The sequence below is a fragment of the Fundulus heteroclitus genome, unplaced genomic scaffold, assembly GCF_011125445.2.
Source record: "Fundulus heteroclitus isolate FHET01 unplaced genomic scaffold, MU-UCD_Fhet_4.1 scaffold_469, whole genome shotgun sequence".
Classification (NCBI taxonomy): domain Eukaryota; kingdom Metazoa; phylum Chordata; class Actinopteri; order Cyprinodontiformes; family Fundulidae; genus Fundulus; species Fundulus heteroclitus.
In genome coordinates, this window is record NW_023396889.1 from 41977 (window position 1) to 68457 (window position 26481).

A 26481-nucleotide genomic window follows, 5' to 3' on the forward strand; every position below is an offset into this window, starting at 1 on the left:
AGAAACACACACTTTTCCGACAGCCCATTTCCCTTTCCCATCAGAGCGGCTGAAGAAAGCCGCGCTCTCTCGGTCTGTTTTGCTGCACAAAACCTGCTTCGTTTGCCACCACCCTGTCTTAATGAAGCAACTGAGTAAGAATGACTATTGATTCTTCTTTTCCACCTCGGCCAAGTAAAGGATTTAGAAGTTGTCACAAAGGTAAAGTTCATCCACAGAAAAACAGATAAAGGGATTCTGGAAGCAAGTTCCTGTAATTAGCATCAGGACAGTCTGCATCAATAAAGGAAAAAATCAATCAATCCTACTTTATTTATAGAGTACTTTTAATACAGTCAAGTTTTACACAAAGGGCTATACAGAGGTGAAAATGAGAAGGCTAGATATAAAGCAAGTAAAGGACAAATATTAAGAATAATAAATTAAGTATTTACACCGATAATACTCTTAAGCCATTAGAGTTCAACACTTTTTCTTGTCCACAACCTTTCGGCATGTTAAAAAGGGTCCGAAAGGTTTACTGAAGCTGTGGTGAGGCCCCAATTCTTGAGAAGGAAAATCATTCATACCACAACTGTGCTCAAATTACCCTTTCATTCACCGTTTACTGCACCATATGGTGAGTCACCATTTTACACTGTTCCAAAGTCCAATTATAAAATAATTAAATAAATAAATCTTTTATCCACTGTGGAGCCCTAACCTTCGCTAGGTTTAGCGATTGTCCGTTTCCCTCTGTGTTTAGAAGGGCCAATTACAAAAAAAAACTATTTCACCTTTCCTAATTGTGCTGAAAAACAGGGGGAGAGTTAGCTGCCCTGCTTGAGCTAAAAGAGCTAAGATGTTAGCATGTTGACGGTAATGTTAACATGCAAACACATGAAAGTTAGCATCAGCATGCTACTATGTAGCTAGCGGTTGATATGTTTTTCAATGGCCTAATCTGAGATCTGACTTCAATCTGATGGAGGACGTGTGGAGGGTTATTATATTTACATATAAAAATTACAATTATAATTTTTGTTCTTATTGAAAATGAGTATGTCGCTCCTACACATTATGGAAAAGTCGGTAATTTGATCTGTTATTTTTCAAAGTCTGATAAGTACAGAAAAATAATAATTGAATGAAAAATTGTTTGAGTTTCCATTTATTATATAATCTAAAAGAAAAAAAAGTCCCTTCAGAAAAGAGTAAAGGGGCTTGCATATTGATCATTAAGTAGGTTACTTCCTTTTTCTGTGATTTTTCTTCCTCATACCTGAAATCTAAGTTAATTTAGTGATACCAAAGAAGGTGTTAAATAGATCTTTACTTTTCTGCAGAATCAAAACGTAGCTTTTGTATGTAACGGATAATAAAACCTGATTGGAAAATGTTAAATACTCCAAATAATTTCCCAAATATGTGGAATATTGAAAAGTATGGAAATTCGAAACCAAAATTATTAAGGAACTTATAGATATTGTATGGAATAATAATAACAATCATCATCATCATCATCATCATCATCATAATCATCATCATCATCATCATCATACATTTCATTAAAATTAGTTTTTTGCATTTAACCCATCCCCTTGGGGAGCAGTGGGCTGCCACTGTGCAGCGCCCGGGGAGCAATCTGAGGTTAAGGGTCTTGCTCAGGGACCCATAGCGGCATTCTGTGGGAGTTGAACCCAGAACCTCTGGGACACAAGCACAATTCTCTAGTGTTTAAGAGGGAAACTGCAGTGAAGTTTGTCTGAAAGGGCTTAGCAAAATGTAGTAAAGGCCGAGATTGACTTGTCGTCATGGTATATTTATTTAGCCTGAAATACAATCCAGTTTAATGTTTTTTTTTCTTTACTTCCTGCAGCATCCAGTGTTTGAAAAAAGTTAACTTTTTCAACTTACAATAATAACATCCTTGAATGTTCTTTTAAAAAACATTATTAGTAGTATGAAGAAAATAAATTGTAATTGTAGTGTCCCGGGTGTTTTAAGGTTGTTCTTCTCAGGAGGGTTTCTATATTGTGTGCCACACATCTGTGGTGGAACAACTGTGGGTTAGTTGTTAACGATACTGTTCAGTTAGTAACTGTGTTGTAAAGTGTATTTCCATGTGTTAAACTGCATTACTGTATGTATTTTCCAGTCTTTCCCGAGTGCAGTGGGACTAGATGAGGCAACCCCCGACTCCCTGAAGAACACCATTGTCTCCACCTTTGAGCCGCTCCACAAGTTCCACACTGGTTTTCTCAGGGAGGTGGAGCAAAGGCTGGCGCTGTGGTGAGGCCCATTTCACTTTCAAACCACATCCAAGATATTACTTGAGGGATTCAGAATAAGCTTTGCGTTGACCCCAATTTCTCATCAGTTTTTTATGTTTTTAAAAGGCAGCAACCTGAGGATCCACCACCTCGGTTGCTCCGACAAAACTGGCCTTTTCTTTCCTGTGGATTTGTGCTGTCTGACGTGCTGTAATGATGCTCTGCTTTATTGAGCACACACGCAGCCGCACATGGAGATTGTGATGCACGAACCCAGTCAAGCTGTTAGAATTCACAGGCGTTCACTGCAGATGGTTTGTGGGGATTGTCAGTCGTTAGAAGTTCACATGAAAGCTTAAAGTGATACTGCGCTTTACTCTAATGATAAGAACTGCAGTCTGATGTGAATGCAAATCACCTTGGCCTACATGTGTTTCTTGCTTTTGGCTTTCCATATTCAAATATGGAAGTGGAGCTGTGAGCTTCTGGTGGTTAACGAAATTAGAAATCTGTCTGTTGTAGATAAGGCAAAATGTTTTTAAACACATTCTGTAATTAGTTGTTTAAATAATAAATATTCTTATTAAGTCCAATAATAGATCACAAATAGCCTACAAACCCATATGTTCATCTCCTGCTCAAGGGAGACACCTGCTGGTAGACAGCAACGTCTTTGCATAGCTTTACTGGGAACTATTCTGAATAAATTAATTTTGTTGCTGCGTAGTTGATTAATGTACTGATACCTGGCCACTTTAAATATAGTAAAAAAATGTGTTTATCCGTATTTGATGTGAAGTTAATTAGAATGATGTAAAACGACTGAATTAAATGACACGTTTCACATTTAGAACCACAAATTGTTGTGCATTTTGGGGGAGACTTTTATGCTCTAGACGAGGGGTCTGCAACTTTTACACCTCACAGTCATTTCTGCCCTCGGCTCAACTAAATAAAACTAGTTTAGAGCTGCAAATGTTACAGGACCTTTTGAAAAAAGACTACTTATAGAATTTCTACGATAGATTTGTTATCATGTTTGAAGAACCCCCATTTTATTTCTATATTTAGGTATTAACATAAAGAAAAATATATAACTTTTGCAAAATGAAGATGGAGACTTTTTCCTTCAATATGATGTTGATATTTGGGACAAAATGAAAAAAATAAATAAAACTGCATAGTTTCCATCCTAATGACAAAAATGGATCTAAAAAATATTAGTGGTATTTTTAGCATCATTATGTTGTGGAAATTGAATGCTATTGTTCCCTGAAAAAACTGGGGGGAAAAAAACTGTCTTTTTTTTTTTTATCAGTTTTAGCCAAAGTAATCAAGAGCCATGGTGGAAGGTCCAAAAACCCACCTGTGGCTCCGGTGCCGCAGGTTGGAGACCCCTGGTCTAGATTAACACAAAATAGTGGAATCGCATATGGTTCTAATTTTTTTCTTTTTTACAAATAAGAATCTGATAAACGTGGCTTTAAAAAAAATATTCAGTCCTCTTTACTGTTAGACCCCTAAAATTAATCCGGAGCATTATTAAAATTATTAAAATTATTATCCATTATTAAAAAATAGAGTACGGCACAATTGAAAATCTTCCAGCTAAAGGGGTCCATGGTAACTTTGGAGTATCTACAAAAACCTACAGCTCAGTGAATCTGTAAACACGACATCCATTAGTCGCACCCTCTGGATGGATGGCTACATGAAAAGCAATCGTTCAAAGAAAGCCGTAAGAAGTCCTTTTTTGTCACGTAGGAAATCATGTAGGTAATACATGGGGAACACGATGCTCTGGCAAGATGAGACTAAAATTGATTTTTTTTGGCTTACGTGTAAAACGCTGAATGCACTAATTATCTAATCCGGCACATTACCTGAAACGTGGCGTTTCTTGCAGTGAAACATGTCGGTGGCCGCCTCATGCACTGCTGTTGTTCAGCAGGGAACTGGAAGATGGTCTGAGTTGATAGGAATGTAGATGAAAGTAAATGCAGGGCAATCCTTAAAGAAAACCTGTTGGAGGCAAAACATTGTGGACCTTCACCTACCAGCATCACAGCGACCCTAAGCATACGATCAGATCTTCAATGAAGGAGCTCAGAGTAAAGATTACCCGTGTTTGATTAGCCCAGTTAAAGGTCAGACCTAAGTTTATTTGTAAATATGGGGCAAGATTTGAAAACTGCTCTTCAGTGACAATCCATTTAGTCAGAGTTCCGGCTATTTTGCGAAAAAAGCACACATTTCAATTGCTGAATGTGTATCCATGCAAGTAAGACGTCACACTTTTCAGATTTCTATTCTTTAAATTTGAAAACCACGACTCATGTTTCCTCCACTTTGAAATTTGTGGTTGCAGCATGATAAAGTGAAAGGGTTCAAGGGGCTATTAGCATTCATTTGCAAGGCGCTACGTATCAGGAAGTTTGTTACAACAGACGATCAAAAACAATAAAATGATTTGTTTTGCCTTAAAATCTAGCAGGAGGTTCTTGCGTATTTGCAGAAATTAAATCCCATTTTTCGTCCTTGTTTAGGGAAGGACGTTCCAATGCGCACATCAAAGGAGACTACCAACGCATCGGCGACGTCATGCTGAAAAACCTCCAGGCCTTGAAGGTGATTCCTGACCTCAGATTAACCGTACGGCTTTTATGAAACCAGTAGTGAGCCATCCTGACGTTTGACACCTGTGCTTGCAGCCTCTGACGACAAACTTGCATAAGCAGTCCGAGATCCTCCTCGAGCTGGAAAAGGCCTGCCAGGCGTCCCGTAAGGTGGAGGATTTGTGCCGAGACTTCGAGCTGCAGAAAGTGTGCTACGTCCCCCTGAATGTCTTCGTCCTGCGTCCCATCCACCGTCTCATTCACTACAAGCAGATCCTGGAGCGCCTGTGCAAGCATTACCCAGCCACTCACGTGGACTTCAGGGACTGCAGAGGTGCGGGACTCAGACCAGAGCTCTCAGAAGCTCGCGCAGCTTTCTGAAACCTTTCCTGGATTACGGTTATCTGGCAGTGCTTTTCTGATACGTGTGGTTGCTCTCCAGCTGCTCTGGCAGATGTTTCCGAGGTGGTGGAGCAGCTCCAGGGGAGTCTGATCAAGATGGAGAACCTCCAGAAGCTCCTAGAGCTGAAGAAGGACCTGCTGGGCGTTGACAATCTTGTGGTTCCTGGCCGAGTGAGTCCGAAGTAAACGGGGAAAATGTTCTGCACGGCTTTTTAGGAGATGCGCAGCCCTCTTATTTCATTTCTTTGTTCTTTTCAGGAGTTCATCAGGTTAGGCTGCCTCAGCAAGCTGTCTGGGAAAGGCCTTCAGCAGCGAATGTTTTTTCTGGTAATGGTCCTCTTTCCTCGGCTCCAAACACTAATCTAATGATTTAGCTGAGTGATCTTAGCGGGACAAAACAACCCTCATCTGTTCCTGCTTTGTGTCATGCAGATGGTGCTGGCAGGTTCAGTGCTACAAAGATGCAACTTTTACTTTGAACTTTTACAGTTCAACGCCTCGAATGCTCAATTCGGTTTGTTTATGTAACAATATAAGGGTTTTTATTTTTCTCCGTCTCTCTCTCTCTCTGTGTTTCCTTGGTGACAGTTTAACGACGTCATTTTGTACACGAGTCGAGGGATGACGCCGACCAATCAGTTCAAAGTGCACGGGCAGCTGCCTCTGCGTGGCATGACAGTAAGTGGCGAGTGGCTGTCACCAGTTTGTCATTACTGCTGAAGGAGCTGCTTTAAAGCTGCAAGCTGTTTATTCTGAAAATGCACGAGCGTGTCGGGACAACCAGAACGTACATCTCCTTCTCATCCTCTCTCCTTCCTCCTCTCCCACTCGCTCTATTTTTGGTCCTTCGCTGTCCCAGATTTTTGGGTCTCTTTAATGTCTTTTCTTTTTTTTTCTGCATCTCTGTGTTCTTCCTCCAGATCAGAGAGAGCGAGGATGAGTGGGGTGTGCCTCACGCCTTCACCCTGGTTGGACAGGGCCAGTCGGTGGTGGTAGCAGCAAGGTAAATAACCTTAGTTACCTTGGACCTTAGATTAACTAAGCAGGTCCTGCAAGGTCATAGGGAAACATGGGGAAGTGTTTTAGGACAGTGCAACAATCACACTGAGATGGATTAAGTAAACTAGGACTTCCTCTGCAGTAGTTGGGAGTGCTGCTCTGGTGTGTCGTGGGGAAGAAAGAGCTTTCGATTCTCTTGTCCAGCTCTCACCTATGGTCAGAAGATATGGATCATGGGCAAAAGGCCGAGACCTTGCATACAAGATGAGCTTCTTCCATAGGGTTGCTTAGCTCAATCATCCAGGGAGAGTTTGGAGTACAGCCACTGCTGCTTTGCACTGAACAGAGGCAGCTCAGGCATCTTATCAGGTTGCCTCCTTTTGTTTTTTTAAATATATGTTTCACTGGGAATAGAGCCCCGTGCATTCCTAGGACTTGCTTGAGAGACTATTTGTCCTTTCTGGGTTGGGAATGCTTTAAGATCCCCAAGGAATGAGCCGTAACATGTTAACACGGTGGGGTGGGGGGTATCTGGAAGTTTGTGAATCACTCGGTTCTATTGATTTTTTTTATTTTTATTTTGTTTCTCCAGCTGCTCTAAAGCCTGATTCATATTTCTGTGATAAATCTGTGCTGTGAGTGCACATATTTCAAGCGAATCAAAGGTATCTGCTTCTGTGTTGATATGGTCTTTTGATTAGAAGCTGTGGCGTCTCTGCATTTGGGGCACGGGGGCCACAATAATCAATGGGACAGGATTGTTCTTTTTAGGGTAATATTGTAAAAAAAAAAAACAAAACACCAATTCCCTTACCAATAAAGTTCTGTTAGAAGCATTTGTGTCCATATATCTAAGCCTGCCAGAAAGATGACAAGCTAAATCCTCTTGAGGCACCTTGTGGGGCTGTCCCACCAACATTTGTTTAGATAATGAACATTTGCAGCGCGCATGCCCAACACGCTCTCAGCAGACAGCCGTGGGGCACAAATCCTCTGACCCCAAGGTTGGATCGTCCAATCAAAATACTGGAAATGCACACGTTACCTTTACGTTCTCCCGGATAGTGTGCGGCCATCTGGTGTCGGTTGGCCTTGCTGGCTCGTCGTAGGATCGGTGTGAATCTTTTCTATTTAATAAATGAACATTATGAGTGAGCTTTTATTTGTAATTTTATGTAAAAAAAAATTCAATTACATTTAGCTTATATAAAATGGCATTTCTAGTGTGTTGGTTAATGCCAATTTATCTGTTTCATTTACTGTTGATGAAAATCAGGTTGTATGCATCACAAAAAAATAGTTGCTGCTAATAGGTTGAGTTTTCGTGTCTCACTTAACTTATTATGCCAGAGACGCCACTGATTAAAAGATGAGTCCAAATGTAAGTCCAGCTGCATTTATAAATCACTGTCGAGCACTACCACCATATGGTGGGTCTGGTCCAGTGTGGCGGTGTGTGTCATATCGTGATCTGGCTGCTCATTCACCTTAAAATTGTTGGAACAGTTTCTGCCTTTGCACTCTTGCATTATTTTCTGATAAATTAACTTTTTCCCAGCAGCTCCTCGTACAGACGCCTTGTCTCATCTGCTGACTGATGACCACAGTCTGAAAGATGTAAATCAGCTTATTCAAACGCTGGAAAAGTGCTATATTTTTACAAATGGGAAATGAACTAATTGGACTTATTCAGTTCCACAGTGACATTTCCCTGCTTCTGCTTGTCTGCTTGTCAGTTCCCTGACAGAGATGGAGAAGTGGATCCAGGACATCAAGATTGCGATAGAGACGGCACAAACCAGCAATGGTCCCATGTCGGATGTGCTGACCTGCACGCTGACTGACAACAGTAAGTTAGAGGACAAACAAAGAGGAAGTATTGAATGATTACAATATTCGTGGTCAGAGATTAATATTAGTCGATGTCTGCTGTGAAAAGGAAAAGATGAGTAAAGCAGCTCCGCGGCTGAAGCCCCGGATCCTTGTGGATTCCAGGATGATCTGATGCTGTCTGTGTTTAAGCTCCTCTCTCCCCTCACCGACCCTCCTGCTCCTTGTGTAGCTCTAACAACCTCCCGACTTTCCCAGAGTGCCCGGAGGACTCGCCGGCGGAGGCAGAGTCCGAGGACGACACGCCCGCTTCGCCCGCAACGCCGGAGAAGTCCACCCCCCACCGTGGCAACACCATGGTGCACGTGTGCTGGCACAGGAACACCAGCGTGTCCATGGTGGACTTTAGCGTAGCTGTGGAGGTATCGGCCAAAGCTCAGACTTGCCCTTCCGCCTCCTGTCCTGCTGTTTTTCCTCCTCTGTTTCTGGTCTGTGCTGCGTCTCCATTTACTTTGGTCTCTCGGGGTGGAGCGGTGTCCGTCTGTGCTCCTCTGGGATCAGCCTATGGGGATTAAACCGTACACGTGGGAGCAGTCAGAGGTTACGCTAGTAAAACGCTGTAACTGTAACGGATAAAAGAATGACCTAAAGCCGCCTCCTGCTTTCGTCACAGCGGTATGTCCCGCCTTAAACCATAAGGCTGCGACGCGATTGGCCTGAACCGTTTTTTTGGTTCGGTCTCAAGCGGTTGAAGCGGCACAAGATGGATTCTCGTGTGTTTGTGAACGCACGCAAGAATTCAGCTTGCAGCCATGGTCAATTTTGGCAGTCGTGTGAAGCGAATTAATCCTCAGGTCTTTTCCCAGCATGCATCAGCACCCACGTAGCCATCCAGTATAGAGCCAGTCGGCTGTCAAGAACCATGTCTACGCAAACAAAAAAGCAATCTGGAGAAATAAAATAGGTTGAAAAAAAGTGAGCGGTTAAATTCTTATTATTTTGACATCCAATGTGTTTTACCGCTGTTTTTTATTTTATAATTATACTTTTGTTAAATAAACTAAGACATATACGGTGCCTTGCAGAAGTGCTCATATCCTTTGGACCTTTTTACAATTGGTTACAATGGGTTACTGGGTGGACCAACACAAAGTGGGGCATAGCTTTGAGGTGGGAAGAAGATTGCATGCTGTTTTTAGAATTTTTAGAGACTGAAATATTCATGGATTTTCTTTGTTTTTTTTTCAAAATAGCCTAAGTTTGGTCAAATCGGATGGAGAGTAGCTGTAAAAGCATTTTTCAGGTCTTGCCATGGAGTCCCAAATGCATTTAGTTCTTGATCTTGACTGATTTAAACCACTCCACTGAAGCTCTGGTCATATTTTTTATTTATTTTTTTGTTGGTTGTCCTGCAGGAGGGTGAATATCCACACCAGGTTCAGGCTTTTGCAGCATCTAACAGGTTTTCTTCCATTGCTGTCCTGTATTTAGCTTTCCTCTTCCAGATGAGGAATGACCCTGCGTTGTATTTTGGGATAATAAGTGTGGAAAGGACTGAATTTATATGTCTCACACTTCTCAGATTTGTATTTGTACAGAATTTCATGAGCCATGCATCCTTTTGTCTTCCTTTCACCGCTATGTTCTACTGTGTGTTGGTCCATCACAGAAATCCCCAACAGAGTTAGCTAAAGTCTGACAAAAATACATATCAGTTAAACTAAAACAATAGTTTTTACTCAGTTCATCCTGTAAATATGTTTATTTGATTAGTCACCTAAAGATCTTTGGCAACTGAAATTTTCAAACTGACCTTTTGCAGTTCTTTTTTGTTTTACCGCCCTGTTAACTAAAATATTTCCTCTGATGAAAAATGTGTATTCGCACCTGGCTCAAAGATGACTGGTGTTGACCTTTGTCCACCACATGTTAAATATGTTCTGTTATGTTCCGTCTCAGCGAGGTTGCTGTCTCAACTTTTCTCTCGTGTGGGTGACGGCGGTCAGTGCGACGTCTTGATCTAAACTCACAGCTGCTGCTCCACCGGCTGCATCGGTCCTTTTTTTTTATTCCCCTCTGGAAAACTCAAATCTCTGACTTTTTTTAATTAAAAGTATTGTGTTGGTTGGTTTGTTGAATGTTCTTATCCCACGTTAACAGAAAGGATCTTGATTTGTGAGGTAGCGTCCCTGCACCAGCTCTGCTCTTCCTCTGTTGTTGTAACGACGTCCTCTTCACAGCTTTGCCTGGACACACTGTCTGCCTTGTTGTTAACCCCCTGCCACTGCATGCTTGGGTGTAACCTACTCAGTTTCTGTGTTTCTGTCCCTCCCTCCCTGTCTGTTTTTCTCTCTCTTACATCTGTGCATTCCTCCGCGGTAGAGGAGCCTAGTCCAGTCAGGGACAATAAGGCCCCCAATGGCCAGGGACCAGTGCCACTCTCTGTTATCTGCTGGTACCGAGTTCAGAGCCTCTCCTTTAGTGAATCCTGCAGGAGTCTAGAGGTAAAAGAGCCAGGCAGACAGGAGAGGCCCAGTTTGTGTGTTTTAGGTGCTGCCAGAATGCTTTTCAAGTTTTAAAACGTTTGCTTTTCTTTGAGACTCGTCTGGTAGTAAAGTCGGTTCCTTTTTGTCTCCAGCCCTAAACAGACAAATCCGACTTTGAAAGGTTATACAGGTGATAATCGAAATAAAATTGTAAAATACTCAATTTCAGGACTGATAACTGAAGCGTTTACCTTTAACCAGGATTTTTGCCGTATTGATTAGTTTTTCTGTTTTTGCTACTTAAAAGATGCAGATCATCATATTTTATTATCAGACAAAGATAAGGTGAGTACATACAAACATTAGTTTCAAATGATTATTTAATGTGGGGAAAAAAGCTGTCCATGCAAACCAGGCTGTGAGGGGAAAAATGAATTGAATGTGTTATTAATTAATGCATTTTGATTCAAAATTTTATTAAATAGAATCTGTCTGACAACATGAAGAAGGATGAATTATCTAAACTCATCACAAACAACACATTAAGCCCCAATGTAAAGAATTTGAAGAACGGCTACAAAACTAAATCATTGACTTAAATCAGTCTGGAAAGACTTACAGAACCATATCCAAGGCTTTGAGACTCCTGTGAGCCACAGTAGGAGCCGCTGCGCACAAATGGAGAACATATGAAACAATGGTGACCGTCCCCAGGCGTGGCTGGTCTTCCAAAATTTCTCCAATAGCGCGTCGTCCAGAAAGAACCCAGAACAACATCTGAAGAACTGCAGGCCTTACTCGCCTCATGTAGGGTGTTTAGATGTAACAATATGAAAGAGATTGGGCAAAATGGCATCTGTGGTGGGCTTTAAAGGCCAAAAAAGAAAAAAAGAAAAACACTGCTGCCCATGTCACATTTACAAAAAAAAAACATCTGTGAAGCTATTCTGTGAACCGTAGAGAAAAATCTGCAACTTTTTTGAAAGTTTTACAAGTTTTAAAACTAACAATTCTTCCAAGGCAGAATATCATACCAACAGTCACACATGTTGGTTGTGGTTGGATGCTCTGGAGCTGTTTTGCTGCTTCAGGACCTGGGCAGCTGTGATCGGTGGTTTTGGTGTGGCCTAGTCAAAGTCTGGACTTGAATCTTATTGAGCTGGAATGGCATGACCTTAAATGCTCATGGTTGGAAACCCTCCAGCGTGGCTGAACTAAAATCATCCACCACAATGCAAAAGACTCATTGGCAGTTATTTCTAAAAGCTTGATGGCAGTTTTTGCAGCCATTTACTAGGTTTAGGTGACATTTGTCTTTTCACTTAGGGTCAGAATAGTTTCAGTACGTTTTTCCCCTAATAAAACAAATAGTCTTCTGAAACTGCTTGTTGTATTTCTCAGAATATCTTCGTCTGATAATAAAAATGTTTAATGACGTGAAAAATTGTATGTAAATGAAGATGCAAAAAACTGAAAATTAATCTAAGGAGGCAAATACTTTTTCAGAGCAGAACTGTAAGAAATATGCACGTCCATGAGAATGAAGACCCACAAAATTAAAGCTATGAAAATAATCAGTAAAACATTTGTTTCAAAGCTCAGTGCAGCGGAGCTCGAGAGAAACCAAGCACTCAATGGATTAATGGAGAACATCCATCTGTTTTCTATCTTATTCAGCTGCACATAAAAAAATAAATAAAAACATCAAATGCACACCAGGAAAATGTAATTAAGGAGAAGTGTTTATTTTAGGAGTCATGGGCAGTCAAAGTGCAACAAACTGGAAAGGTGTCGAAACTTTCTATCAGCAGCTGTATAGCAGGGTGAATTCAGACGTAACTGGTTAGCCTGATGTTTTTGAAGTGCTTGTAGGAAAACCATGTTAAATCTAATAAAGTATAATAGAGCCAGATATGACTACTGTTTTAATTTGAATTTAAGATATGCAAGGTACTTTACCAAAATACATGCAAAGTAATTTGTTCCCTATAAGGAATGCCAAAAACTGATATTGTTTTTATTGTAACTAAACAATAAGAAAGTTGCTTTTATGACGTATGAGATAAAATCTAACTGTTTTAGTATAGGAGGAATTTACAGTGCATCTGGAAAGTAATTAGAGCTTCGCTTCTTCCACATTTTGTTGTGTTACAGCTTTATTACTAAAAGGATTTTTGCCATCAACATTCAACACAAAATATCCCATATTGAGAAGCTTTAAAAAGTGGTTTGAAATGTTTTGCAAATGCAGTAAAAAAAAAATAAAACTAACAGCAAACTCCTGTTCAATAGAATTGACAGGGATTGTTGAGGACTGATTTGGCACCTTTGGCATCCAGTATTTATGGATTTCTTTGTCGGCTTTTTGGAATATGTTCTGCCCTTCTCTGTAGATCCCGTCATAATCTGCCAGTTTTCATAGGCGGTGTCAGTAGAGATCATTCATACGTCTTTACAGAGATGTTCAGTGGATTTAAGTATCCTTCCTATCCAAATGATGCGTATCAGTGGAAGAAGGGAGCATCTGAGCTGCCAAGGCAAAGACTGGGATTTGTGTGTGTTGGAAGTGTTGTGAATACTTCACAAATGCGCTGTAAAATCTGCTCTGGAAGGTAGAAAAAAATTAGGAATTACATAACATTATGTTGGAATATTCTGACTTTCACAGAGCTATTTAAAATCAGATAAAAGTTCAGGAAATCTAAAGCTCTAGTTAAGCGAAATTTACCAAAAAGGTTTAAATCTGACTTTTTCTTTGTTGTTAATCATACATTAGTTGCTTTCGTATTAAACATGTTCCCGTCTGTTTTTGCAGAATCAGCTGTCTGGGAACTTGCTGAGAAAGTTCAAGAACAGCAACGGGTGGCAGAAGCTCTGGGTGGTCTTCACCAACTTCAGTCTGTTTTTCTACAAGTCCCACCAGGTGATAAACCAACACGAGTCATGCTGTTTGCACAGTGAACCCCTTTCACCTCTTCGTCCTGCTGTTTTTCCCCTTCCTCCGACATCACATCCCCGTGTAGAATATCAAGCAGAAGTGCCATGTTAGCTGTGGGTGTGTGTTCCCATTTAGATTTTTGTACTTCTTGCTTCCTGCCACAGAAAGTGCTTGGTCTGCAGGTGATCTGAGTTTACACAGGGTTCCTACACAGGCCAGAAAGAATGGAGTTTAATTCAATTCCAGGTCTGAATAGAGAAAAGAAAAACAGTTGGGAAAAGTATTAGTATCTCACAATTGTATAGCCTTGTTCCATCTATCCGTCCTTTTTCTTACAGTCTGAAGTTTTTGCCTCCTCCATATTTAAAAACCTGGCCACTGTAGACGCATTGGCAATTAGTTCATGACAAACTTCATAAACATATTTTCATAATAGTCTAGAAAACTAGAAACAACACTAGAGTTTTTCTTTGAAAAATGCAGATACTACCTACTCACTGCCACAAACCTGCAAAAGTCAGGGTTGCTGGTTTAACCAGTCTAAAAAGTAATCAGACGTCACATGCTCTCCCCACTGTAACCATGTTTGCACTGATACAGGAACATGTAAGTAGTCTCAAATATTTGTAAAGGTATATAGCCAGGTTATATGCTCAGAAGAAAAAGACCAAAAACAATTTGATTATGATAAAATAAGGTTATATACACCAAGCCTCCATCCTGATACTATTTTGATGGTCCTTTATGTGGATAAAAATAGCTCCAGCATTGCCACAATGACCATATATAAACACATGTGGCGCCATCTAGCGACAGTATTGCTGAACTATCATAATGTCAGTTGCATTGATTAATAAATCAAAATTAAATAATGCCGGACACAGCCTGACCCTCTGAAATGTCTCCCAGTAAAGCGGCAGCTCGGCGTGATCGAAGACCAACCGTTATTAATTAACTAAAACGATCTACAGCAACTTTAAGAGCCTCATATCTGAACATTTACTCACATCAATCAACTCTGCGGTCACAACTGAGCAATCGGCAGCTTTAGCATCCGCTTCAGTGAACACCAACTTCATACTGTATTCCCAGTGACATTCCAGTGTTTTTCCTCTTGGAATTGTATTTATTTTAGCCTTTTTCCACTATATATTCTGAACATTCTTCATTGTATCGCCTGGAGATGCTAATAGGCGTTAGCCGCTTCCTTGTTTTAGCCCCATGCTGCGCATGCGCAGTACATACCTCCGTTAAATAAACATGAAATGCTTTATTTACTAACAAATTGAGCTAAAACAAAGCATAAATCACCAAAATAACAACTAATACGCCAGAAGGACGTGATAATCTTTCATAAATACTTTGTGAGCAACCAGAATGTGCTGCTGACGTAAACATAAAAAAATAATTAAAAAAAAGCTACCGGTAAATAACATGGCTATGCACCTTTAAAATCTTTCATATTCCCACAGGATGATTATCCTCTGGCCAGCCTCCCTCTGCTGGGGTACTCTGTCACGGTTCCCTCTGACCATGAAAACATCCACAAGGACTACGTCTTCAAGCTGCATTTTAAGTCCCACGTGTACTATTTCAGATCGGAAAGCGAATACACTTTTGAGAGGTAAACTGCTCCTCTTTCCATTATTTCTTTCCATCCATCTCCAGTGTTTGACTCGTCTCTCTAAAAAGTGTTTCTCTGCCTTCAGGTGGATGGAGGTCATCCGCAGTGCCACAGTCTCCTCAAGCAAGACCCGCTTCCTGAACAGCAAAGCTCCCCATCCTCACTGATTTGGTGCACCCCCCCCCCTTCCCAACGTCACTAATGGGTGGCATCTGCCCGTCCTGTCCTGCCCCCCTCCTTCAGCAACACTTTGCTTTCCCTCCCTGCATATCTGGGACCTTTATACATGTGTACGTGCACACTTGGTGCTCCTCATTTTTTAATGCTTTAAATGGTGACACGTCCGCTGGTTTAGACTGCATCAGAGACTGCGTTTTTATCCTCCAAGTCTAAAAAAGAAAAAAAAAAATGGAAGAAAAGAAAACCAACCCCTTTTTACAGATGTCATTTTCTACAGCTTTTCTAACAGCCTGGACCACTTTCCAGATTAGCTGGTTTTACATTTTGTCATTTTTGCAGTGGGAACATGTCACTGTAGATTCTCTGTTAGAGGGTAAAAAGACTATAATTAAAATCCTCCCAGCGTTGTCATGTTTTGCTTTGTTTCGTTTTCAGCTTTGAAGACTCCCTACTGTGTCAGTGCCAAACTGGTTTATAGCAACATCAGGGACTTTTTACGGAGTAGGGCGATTTTTTTTTTTTATTTTTTATTTTTTTTCTCCCCCCTCTGTGTGCTCATAAGAAACAGACCACCCTTTAACTATTGACGCTCTGCTCCCAGCTGGCCCAGCACAACGTTGTTGCTAAAGAAAGAGAATTATTTTACTACCAGAGGTAGCTGCCATCATCACTAATGCTGTCTTAAATAAAGTAATTCCTCTATTAGCTGATCACCGTTTTATGGAAACTGAGTATTTTTTTAAACTCTTCAGCTGGATGAGAAAAGTAAGGTCTCTCTGCATAATCTCTGCATTATGAGGGAACGTGGAACTGAACGCTTTAAGGACTGAGTGTGTAAGAAACAAAGTAGGCTTCCTGCCTCCTGCATACAGATGTTTTTATGGCTCTGAATGAATGAAAATATGCAGCCAAGTGTTATGAAATGGAAAATCCTCGATACTGCTCGGAAGTTTTTTTTTTTTGTTTTTGTTTTTTTTTTAGATAAGATGGCTTTTGGAAATAAAAGCAATAAAATAACTTGACCAGTCTCAGATTTCTTTAAACTCTTGTTTTTATTGTAAAGCCAAACAGTCTGGTTGTGTATTTCTGAATCTGGCCTGCGGATGGCGCTATTAATAAACACAGTCTCCTCAGAGCAGCCAACCCTACAGGATTAAAAACAAAGAAAATGTTTTTCGTTTTTTTAATTTGCTGCCTTGACACTAAATTATTAAATTTCATTTTTAAAAACAAATATTTCCATTACGTTTCATGTAAAGTCATTTTTATCCATGAGAACTGCACAATTTAACTGGAAAACAAACAACTCTATCAGAAGGAACTTTATTAAAATAAAGCTGTTGTAAGAAAGTTGGATATTTCGCACGCCTTAAAACTAATTATTATAATTAAAACACCTTTTTGATTATTTTCAGGATTGTGGCTTTTTATGATAACATCTCCCTTTCAATTATGGTGAATTTGATGAACCTGAAATAAAATTCACTTTTACTGGTTGAAATTTCTTGACATTTTCCCATTTGCACCATTGTAGCTAAAGCTGTGCGTGGTTTGCAGACATTACACAGAATTAAAGCTTTATCAATATCCAAGGGTATCCGTCAGAAGAAGGGAGTGGGGGATCACAGTGTATTTTAATATACCATAGTGGGGTAAAAACATCAACAAAATATTACTTTAGCATTTTGCCAGAACTCATGTCCTATGGAAATGACAGGACATATTTATTGGTTTAAAGTTGTCATATTTCGGGTAAGGTAAGGCTGGTCATTGATTTGTTGCTGATTATCCAGTGAGAATAAACAATTCACTTCTAAATGGATGAAGAATTTTATAAAAGGGGGCCCTGAAGAGTTATTACTAAAGGTGCTGGTCATGTAATTAGAATATTGTCCAGAAGAGGGCGGTATTCATCTCAATCAAACCCCTTCTTAACAGAATATCTGCAGTTTGTAACTCGCAGTCAGGTAGAGGAGGATGAGAAAGTATAACTTTCCAGCAGTGTGAGGTATATTTGAGGACTTTAGAATAAAATGGTTCAAGTTGGCAAGATTTAGGACAGCATCAGAGTATAAAGGTGACCAAGAACACTGCATTTTCCTTTTTCTGATGACATACAATGCAGCCAGGCGTAAAATATTCCAGAAAGAAATGTCACATTCAAGTCCAGGTCAAGGCAGTTGTGAGTGCTGTTGCCTTGCAGGGTGAAGGTCCTGCGTCCAAATCCTGGCTGGGGTCTCTACATCGACAGTTAATGTTCTCTCCAAGCATGCATGGGTTTTTCTGCATGCTTTGGCTTCTTCCCAGTGTCTAAAAAACATGAATGTTAGGTTAACTGGACTCTCTTACACTTAGGACTTTGTTGTATATGGATGTTTGTATGTATGGTGTATGTTTTCTTATATAATTTAATTCAAACCTCAATGAGGACAAACATTTATCTGTGATAATGAATGTGTTCACTACAAAAAAACGACTAAAAGTAAGTAAACTTTTATTGAAATAAGTGTATCTGTCCTTGATTTGAGCAGCAAGTTTAATGATCTGCCAATGGAATAAGATTTTTGCACTTAAAATAGGAACAAGTCATCTCCATCGCCTTGTTTCAAGTGCAATATATCTAAATATCTTATTTTAGGGGTCAAAATACTCATTCCATTGGCAGATCATCAGGACAAATGCACTAATTTAAAGAACATTTTACTTCCTTTTACTTGCTTTTTTGCAGTGCTAATATGAATATGTGTATATATATATGAATATATGAATTTGCAGAGGCATATTGCCTACAAGAACACTAATTGAAAAAAGTAGTCTCCAGTTATACTACCTTCCACATTTATTAGCATGATACCATTTTCCTTTACTGTCATACTTGGTGATGCTGACAGAATCAGAACCCCTGATAATAATGTTTAAAATGCCAAAATTGTAAAGTTTGATTTAAATATGTTTTAAAGGGGGGAAAAAAACATTTGTCAAAATACTGACAGCCCAAAGAGTTCTTCTGGAATAAATCTAACTAAAGCAGTTTTTCTTTTTACCTTTTTAGTTGCTCATTTAATGTTTTTTGTTAAAGAAAGCATTTGAAATGACTTAAAGGGTAATTTCTCTTAGTCGATGCTCAAAATGGGAAAGACAAAGAAGTGTAACATTGAGGTAAAGCATGTACAAGTACGTATGCTGATCCTCATGAGTCAGACAGCGGCTATGAGAAAATAATTCACCTAAACCTGCCTTTATCTGCAGTCAAGCAATTAGAAAGAAAAATGAAATCAAGTGCAATGAGGGGGATGATAAATCACATGAAAAAAGCTCACTGCTAGAGAAATACAGCGCACCGTTTCACTCAGATGTTCACGATAAAAATACGTTTGTTTCCAGGCTATTATCATATTTCCAGCGAGTTCCAGTTAACATAGAGGGTCCTGTTTTTTTTTTGTTTACAGGATAAATACCTTATTCAGTCGTTTCTTGTGTCTTTATGTGAGGGCAGGAACATGTTTACAACAAAGTCGGACACAAATGAAGGGAGGTAGGACAGAGGGATCCAGAAGAACTTGGCGTCCCAGCCGGCTCCGTAACGTGTGCGTGGATACTGGGCGGTGAGCGCGTGCTCCATGCACCAGGTAACCTTGGAGATATCCGGAGAGCATAGGATGTTCATAGAGAAGCCCTGCATCCTCATATCTGTAAAAGAAAACAGTCAGGAAGGACTCTTTGAATTAAAACGCGTCGTTAAACTCCTTTGAGGGTTTAAACGTGCTGCTCTTCTACCCACAGTTGTCCAGGAATGTAGCTTTGTATGAGTCCTTAACGTCTTGAGGAAGGCGCGTCCACAGCCGCCTCAGATCAGCGTTGATGAGATCCACATTGGTCACTCCAGTCTTGAAGAAACCCGGCTCAATGATGCTCACCTTAATGCCAAAGGGATGCATGTCCCTCCTGGGCAGATAAAGACAATATGTGACTTTAACCCCTTGTGGACTGTTGTTGCAAAGTCATCTCAAACAACACCTTGTTGTCACATTTTCTACATCAACCAAGGATCCTGTTGGAAGTGCTTTTGCCATTTTTCTAGTCAGTTACGTAAATCCCATTACACCCAGTCGTTCCTAATTTTCTCCATTTGCATACTAAATATTTAAATTTCCATATTTTGTATGTGCTAAGTTGAAATAAAAAAAATCTACAGAGTTTATTATCTGTGTGACAAGAAAGACACAAGAAACAAATCAAAGCAACAAAGGGTTAAATCAACATATAGAATGCTTTGCAAATCTTTCTTGGAGGTCTTCAGCAGCCTCCAACAGCTTTTATCGCCATCCATCTTCCCATCAACCCTGACCAGCTTCTCTGCTGAAGAAAGACTTTCCACAGCCTGATGCTGCTGACATGCTGCCATCTGCTTTTTACTCATTGAACCAGAACGGTTGACACTTCCCAGCTTTCAAGATTCCAAAATGATTTTATTACTTTTAAGATCAAACCATAAGATATTGGGTCATTCGTTTTGAAAGGTTTGGTTCTTTTCCTTAAAGTATCGAGCCTGGTGGAGGGAAACAACGAAAGAAGGCCAAAATATGGACATATCTTTAATATAGTTGAAACATGTCTCAAAATAGATTTATTTTCTTATAAAACACTCCAATTAACAGCCAGAAACATAGAGGCAATTCCATTGGGGGGATGTTCATCTCAAGCATCTCACAAAAGTGAGTACACCCCTTAGCATTTTTGTAAATATTTAATATCTTTTCATGAGACAACTCTAAAATAGTCAATTTGCTGTCCACTCAAAGTAACTCGACACACAGCCATTAAAAGCTGCTGGCAACAAAAGTGAGGACACCTCTACGTGGAAATGTCCAAACTGTGCCCCAAGTTTTGTGTGAGTTCGGCCATCTTCATGTAGAGCAACATTTTTTTTTCCCAGACCCTCAGAGGTTTGCTATGAGGAGCCATGTTGAGCTTTCAGTGATTAGTGTGAGCGAGTCGGAGAGCGAATTTAACACACCTGCTCCCCATTCACATCTGTGGCCTTCTACTGTCAACGAGTCAAATTGCCACTATGGAGAGAAAATGGCTAATTGGGTACAGTTTTGGACATTTTCACTAAGGATTGTACTCACTTTTGTTGCCAGGGATTTAGATGTTAATGGCTGTGTGCTGATATATTTTGAGGGGCAGCAAATTTACACTCATACATACTGCAAACTGACTGCATTGTATCAAAGTATCATGTCTTTGGTGTTGTCCAATGAAAAGATATGATAAAATCTTAGCTAAAAGCGAGGAGTGTACTCACTTTTGTTAGACACTGAGACTTCATGGCCTTCTTATAATTTTTAGACACATGAGAAATGCTTTGAAGCCTATAACCTTTAAGTTTAATAACACTTTTAAAAGACATGTTTTTTTCCCCCAGGTCCATTAGACTTTTTCCTCCACTAGAGGGAGTTTGGGAACCATCAAATGTTTCTTTTTCTTCATGTAACTTTCAACCTGATTATGTTTTTAAAATACTGACTAGACCCTTTACAACTGTGGAGTGCAGTACTGATCTGGCAGTACTCTTCAAAATGGTGAGACACATCAGTAGACTCTAATTAAAAAAAAGGTTTTCATTTCTCTACCTGAGGCTGTCGGAGAATGCTTCCACTCCCCATTTGGACAGACAGTATCCTCCTCCGGTGAGGGAAAGCCTCCCCAGAATACTTGCCACGTTCACCACTCTGCCCTTGGCTTTCTTCAGGAGAGGCAGAAACTGCAGGGTCACGTCAATAACCCCTATCAGGTTCACGTCCAAGACCTTTGCAAAGTCCTCCAGTTGCATCCATTGTGTCGGTCCAATGGGTATCGACCTGCCAGCATTATTCACTAGCCCCCAGAGACCTGTGGGGAAAAACAGAGGACCATCAGCGACTGGCATTAAGAACCAAAATATCCTGCAAAACATTACCTTTACAGTTTGCTATTTATCTTGTTCTACAGCAAGTTGTTATACCCTGTTTAAGAACAACATAGAGCACTAAAGAGATAAACCTAAACCTGGACACATCCGTCCAAAGTTGCATTACAAACTGAATGGGCATCGTTCACGTTAAATAATTAATTAGCTTTCAATATTTAAATAAATGTCTTTCTTTCATGCTCATCCTGGGAGTAGATTAGGTGGAAATGTCTTCTTGTTAAAGGTAGTTGTTGATGCCCACTGTCACCATTTGCTTAGTGAAGATGAGGGATTGCTGCAATAAGCTGGTTTCTCTTTGATAGATATTTTGCTGTCAAATAAATAACTACATGCCACAGTATTTTAATATCATTTAGCTTGAACTAGACTTTAGGTTGATTCAAACCTGATTATGACCAGATTGTTTTGGAATCAATTGATTTGACCTGAATTTGGACTCTGTAAGATGTACTGTTTGCCTTACAAAGTAACTGTACTGTAATGGTGCTGTTAGGTTAGGACTCCAAGTACACAATAAAACATTATAAAATCTCTATCAACATAGGATTTAATGAAGATAGAAGCAATATGTTTGAAATAAGCTGATGTATATAATTAGGTAAAGTTCATTTTTATAACATTTTCACAGATAAAAATCCAAATTGCCCAAGAAGTTTTGAACAATGAAGGTAAAAAGGTGCTAAACACTGTTTTAACAATTAAAAAAAAAGTTAACATTGAGATCGTTTTGAGGACCTTTTAGCTCAGAAATATATGTTTTTACTCATCTAAGGTGTTGATTTGTGATTTCTGATGGACAAATATTTTTATCCACCCTTTTGAATGAAGAGAATGTGCTAAATGCACCAGTAGGAGGATGATGGGGATGGTGATAGTAAGGCTAAAAGTTATCTTTATCTTTCCCAGTGGTACCCTAGCCTATCAGTGGTCCAGTCCTTGCTCACCTCGGTCCTCCACCTCTCTGCTCACAAACTCCACGGCACTCCGGATACTCGCGCTGTCTGTAACGTCCAGCAGGGTGGTCTTCAGTCTGGGGGATGTCGCTGCTGCTAGATCTTTAGCACCTTTCTCCGTGAGACAGCCGCCTATAACCCTGAAGCCTTTCTGGTCCAGCTGCCTGGCCAGGAGGTTCCCAAAGCCGCTGTCACAGCCCGTGATAAACACGTGCTTCTGACTAAAACCACCGATCTTGTAGGAATCTCGGATGTACCAGCGGACAGCAGCGCAGCAGGCCAGAAGCAACACACAGGTTGAGGCCAAATTTGATAGGAGTACCTGAAAGAAAGAACGCAAACAAAAAGCGTAACACCCAAACAATCGGTGTCCCTGTTCATTCTGAACATTACGTCTAAGCCAAGGTACTAGAACCACAAATAGGGAAGTTGATAATTAGGTTGGCTTTAGTGCTACCATTTTGATGCCTCATACAAAGCCTAAGAAAAGCTAAAAGATCAGTTGTTCAGCGTCTAACGATCATTACTTCAATGAGAAAATAGTTAGAGAGAGGAGCTCTTGTGTAAATGTTGAGAACTCCCAGCGTGTAGTGCTGGGAAAACGATTTGACCCCTTACAGATTTCCCCTGTAAGGAAAACAACAGCTACATGAACGCATGGCTCAGCACTGGAGGGCCAGCAGCTCAGGGCAAGATTCAGCAGTCCACCTGCACCTCAAGAACAAAGGACACACTTTTGACGACAATGTCCAGATTTTGGACAGGGGGAACAGATGGTTTAAAAGAGAGCTGAAAGAAGCCATCTTGGTCAGAAGAGTAAAGCCATCACTGAACAGAGAGGCTGGATTGCATTTCCAACTCCCCAGTGTTTATAGCCAGGTCCTCCTACACGTTCCAGAGAGATTACATCTGCAGTCTCTTCATTATTCAGGTGACCAAGTCCTCCACTCACACCAAGCAATAGCTTCTAACGACCCAGGAGAGTGATGGGAAGGTCATTGATTTGCATCTGACTCAGAATGCACCTAAGAGGATGGGCCTCCATGTCCTTTAAACCAGCAGAGCACCAACTGCAGGTTGCTCAGGTGGGTGCTGCCAGAATTGACAAAAACTCCTGGATCGGTGTCAAAACGTTTTCAGGAATAACTGAACGAAAGCCCGGTTGCCTCCGATTTCAGCCTGTTTGTTGTTGCCATGACCCTGATAAGTGAGAATTTGCAGAGGCATTGAAGTTGTGAGAATGTTTTTGAAGGCCTGTTGTTCATAAAAGACATAAACAACAGAGGGAGATTGAATACAGAAGAAGGTCTAACACAAAGAGGAATAAAAATAAATAAACTTACCTCTACAAAGCACTGAACTGTATCACTGACTGACACCTGAGAGGAGAAAACTTAGAATAACTTCCGGCAGTTAAAAGGATTATTCCATCTTTTGTTTCACCGCTTTTTTTTTTTTTTTTTTTATTAAGGCACAGCTAGCACACCACAATGGTCCTGGTTTAATTTAATCAATAATTGCAAAAGGGGAAAACACATTTTCAGGAAGGATAGCTGGTCTGCAAAAAACATAAACAGGTTTTGTTATGCTCGAGCATGCATTCAAATTGTTAACCAGTTGCACATTTGCTTTAATCCAAGAATGCTATTTTTAACAATTATGCAGTGTCTCATTAACATTTTCCCTTACATGCTGCTGATTCGCCTGAATTTCCCCACGCACTGTGTGGGATGATAAAGACTGCTTATACTTCATCGCCATCTAGTGGCTTCTTGTGGTTACGACAGTGATCACACTTAAGCCGGGCGTACACTGTACGAGTTTTTCCCCTTTTCGGGCCGATTCTTCAGTCGTGCGAGCATTTTTTGAATCGGCCGAATTTCAGCTTGATCGTAGAGGGGGGGAGGAGGGGGGACTGGCTTCTCACGACTACCTCCAGATCAGGAATCGGACGATCGGTGAAAATCAAACATGTTTGAAATTCAGTCGGCTGGCGTGAGGTTTTTGTGAGCGCATCCTGCTGTTCAAGCAGAGCTACGAGGGGGCGCCCTCCCCTCCTCTCCGTCCCCGCCAGCGGAGGGAGGGAAGCGGGCGTCCCTGAAGCAACCTCCGGCCGGTGTTGGGGAGGGCGAGCCGTCCGGTCCGCGCAATGCGCTGGCCGCCTGTTTCGGCACTCCTCCGCGCAACGCGCTTGGTGCCTGTTTCGGCACTCCTCCGCGGTCCGCGCAACGCGCTTGCTGCCTGTTTCGGCACTCCTCCGCTTGCTGGGGGGGCGGGCCAGGCGACCTGCCGTGCCGCGCGGCCGCCGGTGCGTCTCGTCCCTCCTCTCTCTCCCCTCCGTTCCCCTGACGCCCGGTGCCTCCTGCGTGCCTCGCCAGAGCTGGGCTCGAACCCCTGCTCTGGGTCCCTGTCACCTGCCGTCGCTCGCCTGCCTCTGCCACCACAGTGAGCGGTCCCAGAGGGGACACGACGTACAGTGTGAGCAGTCCGGTCTCGTCCGAGCGTCGCGCCGCACAGATCGTGAGCGGTGAACTTTTAAACCCCGCGGTTCCCTCGCACAGTTTGAGATGTATATAAGTACCACGACTGAAAAACTCGTACAGTGTACGCCCGGCTTTACCTCGAGTTGATTTAAAGGCATACTATGCAACATTTTTTTAGTTAATTAATGTGTTCCATACCGTTTTGGATGATTAAATGAGTCATTTCAGGTCGAACAAAGGTTTTCTCGGCCGCCCTGGTGGTCTGTGGGGGAAATACCGTACTTGCAATTGCAAGAGCCGTCGGCCCGCACCCACAGGCTCAGAAGTCTTGTGCAAGACCGCAAGAGTCAGTCTTGCTTTACGGCGAGAACTCCATGTGTTTTTTCCCTGCCATTCACTATATGCACGCGCGAAAGCAACAACAAAGAACCGTGTGTTACGTCAAATAAACATGCAAGCATATCGTTTTTTTTTTTTTTTTTTTTTTTTTTTTTCTTTTGAATGTTGGCGAGGCGGTAGCGTGAGTTTGGCGAGGTGGCCGCCTCGCCAAGATAGCGCTGCGGGAAACCCTGATGTTCATACTTTCACTGTGTTAGTCATTGTTTGTACTGCCGTTTTTTCGAATTTTCGTTGCGTTCGCCTGTCTGCTAAGCTCAAAACAACCGCGCCTGGCTTGACAGAGAAACCAGAACAGCTGAGCATCTTTACGACAGTGCACTTTTACTTTCACCCTCTGGGGGGAGCCTCGCTGGAAAATCAACCCCGGTTGCATAGTATACCTTTAATTGATGTCAGGTTAAAGGATATCTCTAAAATGCGTAAATTTGCCTTTTTAAATCCTCTAAAAATCATCTCCCCAATTTATCGTTTTAGAATTTCTCTATCAAAATGTATATATTCCTAGCAGCAAACGTTTGAATTTAAAAGATTTTTATTATGACATCATTACAAAGAAGTTACAATTTTATATTTCAAATAATGCAAAGAAAATCCCCTTTTGTTTTGACTGCTTTAGTACAACGAAGTCAAAAAGGAAGAATAAACTTTAACTGCGCTTTCACTGCCTTTGTTTCCCCAAATTCTATGTCTGGAAAGTTAAATTGTAAAAATTTATTCAGTACACCGAATCAAAAGGAGTCGCAGATTTTACTCAATCTATGAACCTAATACTCACACCGCTGTGCTTTATCAGTATGTAGAAAACAAAAAAAGTCAACGTGGTCCAATGTGTAAAAAAAACTTCTGCATTACATAAAAACAGTCTGTTTTATTCGGAGTACAACCACTTCAAATTAAAAAAAAAAAATTTGCAGATCCAAAAAAAAAAAAAAAAAACCAGCCAAAGATTCCTTGATGCAATTACGTTTATTTTCCACCAGAGGGCAGCAGATGTAAGTACAAAATATATATTTTTTAAGCACAAATCCTACATGTAACATTTTATCTCTGCACTGGTTTTTATGATGATCAAAACAGCTGACGAATTTATCCATCTTCTATTAAATATTACAAATAATGTAAACATACCATGGTTACAGCTCTTCAGAAGTAGCCGCTCCGCACCTTCGGCTTCACAAATTAACAGAGCAAAACTCAAAGCAGCAGATGAAGTTTTGCGCTCTATCTACAGAGTCAAGGTCCATAATAGATACAGGAGCAGGGTAAATGGTTCACCAGCACAGGCTTGTGTAAGAGACTAAACAAGATTGTGTGAGCCCCCTGGTTTTGATAACTGCGCTCCCTTT

At 40.9% G+C, this 26481-nt stretch overlaps 2 protein-coding genes across 2 annotated transcripts in view; one reads left to right on the forward strand and one right to left on the reverse strand.

Moving 5' to 3' along the window:
• The window catches only part of LOC105919639 (FERM, RhoGEF (ARHGEF) and pleckstrin domain protein 1 (chondrocyte-derived)), a 38046-nt gene extending 21698 nt beyond the window's left edge, over positions 1–16348 (forward strand). The window contains exons 15-26 of the mRNA XM_036131999.1: positions 2138–2271; positions 4799–4880; positions 4964–5201; positions 5310–5440; positions 5528–5596; positions 5858–5947; positions 6190–6272; positions 8005–8117; positions 8357–8520; positions 13400–13507; positions 14995–15146; positions 15232–16348. Of these exons, the coding sequence (XP_035987892.1) occupies positions 2138–2271; positions 4799–4880; positions 4964–5201; positions 5310–5440; positions 5528–5596; positions 5858–5947; positions 6190–6272; positions 8005–8117; positions 8357–8520; positions 13400–13507; positions 14995–15146; positions 15232–15313 (1446 nt within the window). The 3' untranslated portion in view covers positions 15314–16348. The remainder of the gene's footprint in view (positions 1–2137; positions 2272–4798; positions 4881–4963; positions 5202–5309; positions 5441–5527; positions 5597–5857; positions 5948–6189; positions 6273–8004; positions 8118–8356; positions 8521–13399; positions 13508–14994; positions 15147–15231) is intronic.
• An 11-nt stretch (positions 16349–16359) lies between these two features.
• LOC118556064 (retinol dehydrogenase 7-like) lies at positions 16360–26376 on the reverse strand. Its single transcript, XM_036132000.1, has 7 exons — positions 26264–26376; positions 23597–23632; positions 22245–22575; positions 20963–21221; positions 19108–19271; positions 18785–19016; positions 16360–17636 (listed from the first exon to the last, which is right to left on the reverse strand). Exons 1-6 carry the CDS (start codon positions 26264–26266, stop codon positions 18790–18792), a joined length of 1020 nt encoding a protein of 339 aa, XP_035987893.1. The 5' UTR covers positions 26267–26376; the 3' UTR covers positions 16360–17636; positions 18785–18789.
• Between the last annotated feature and the right edge of the window lie 105 nt (positions 26377–26481).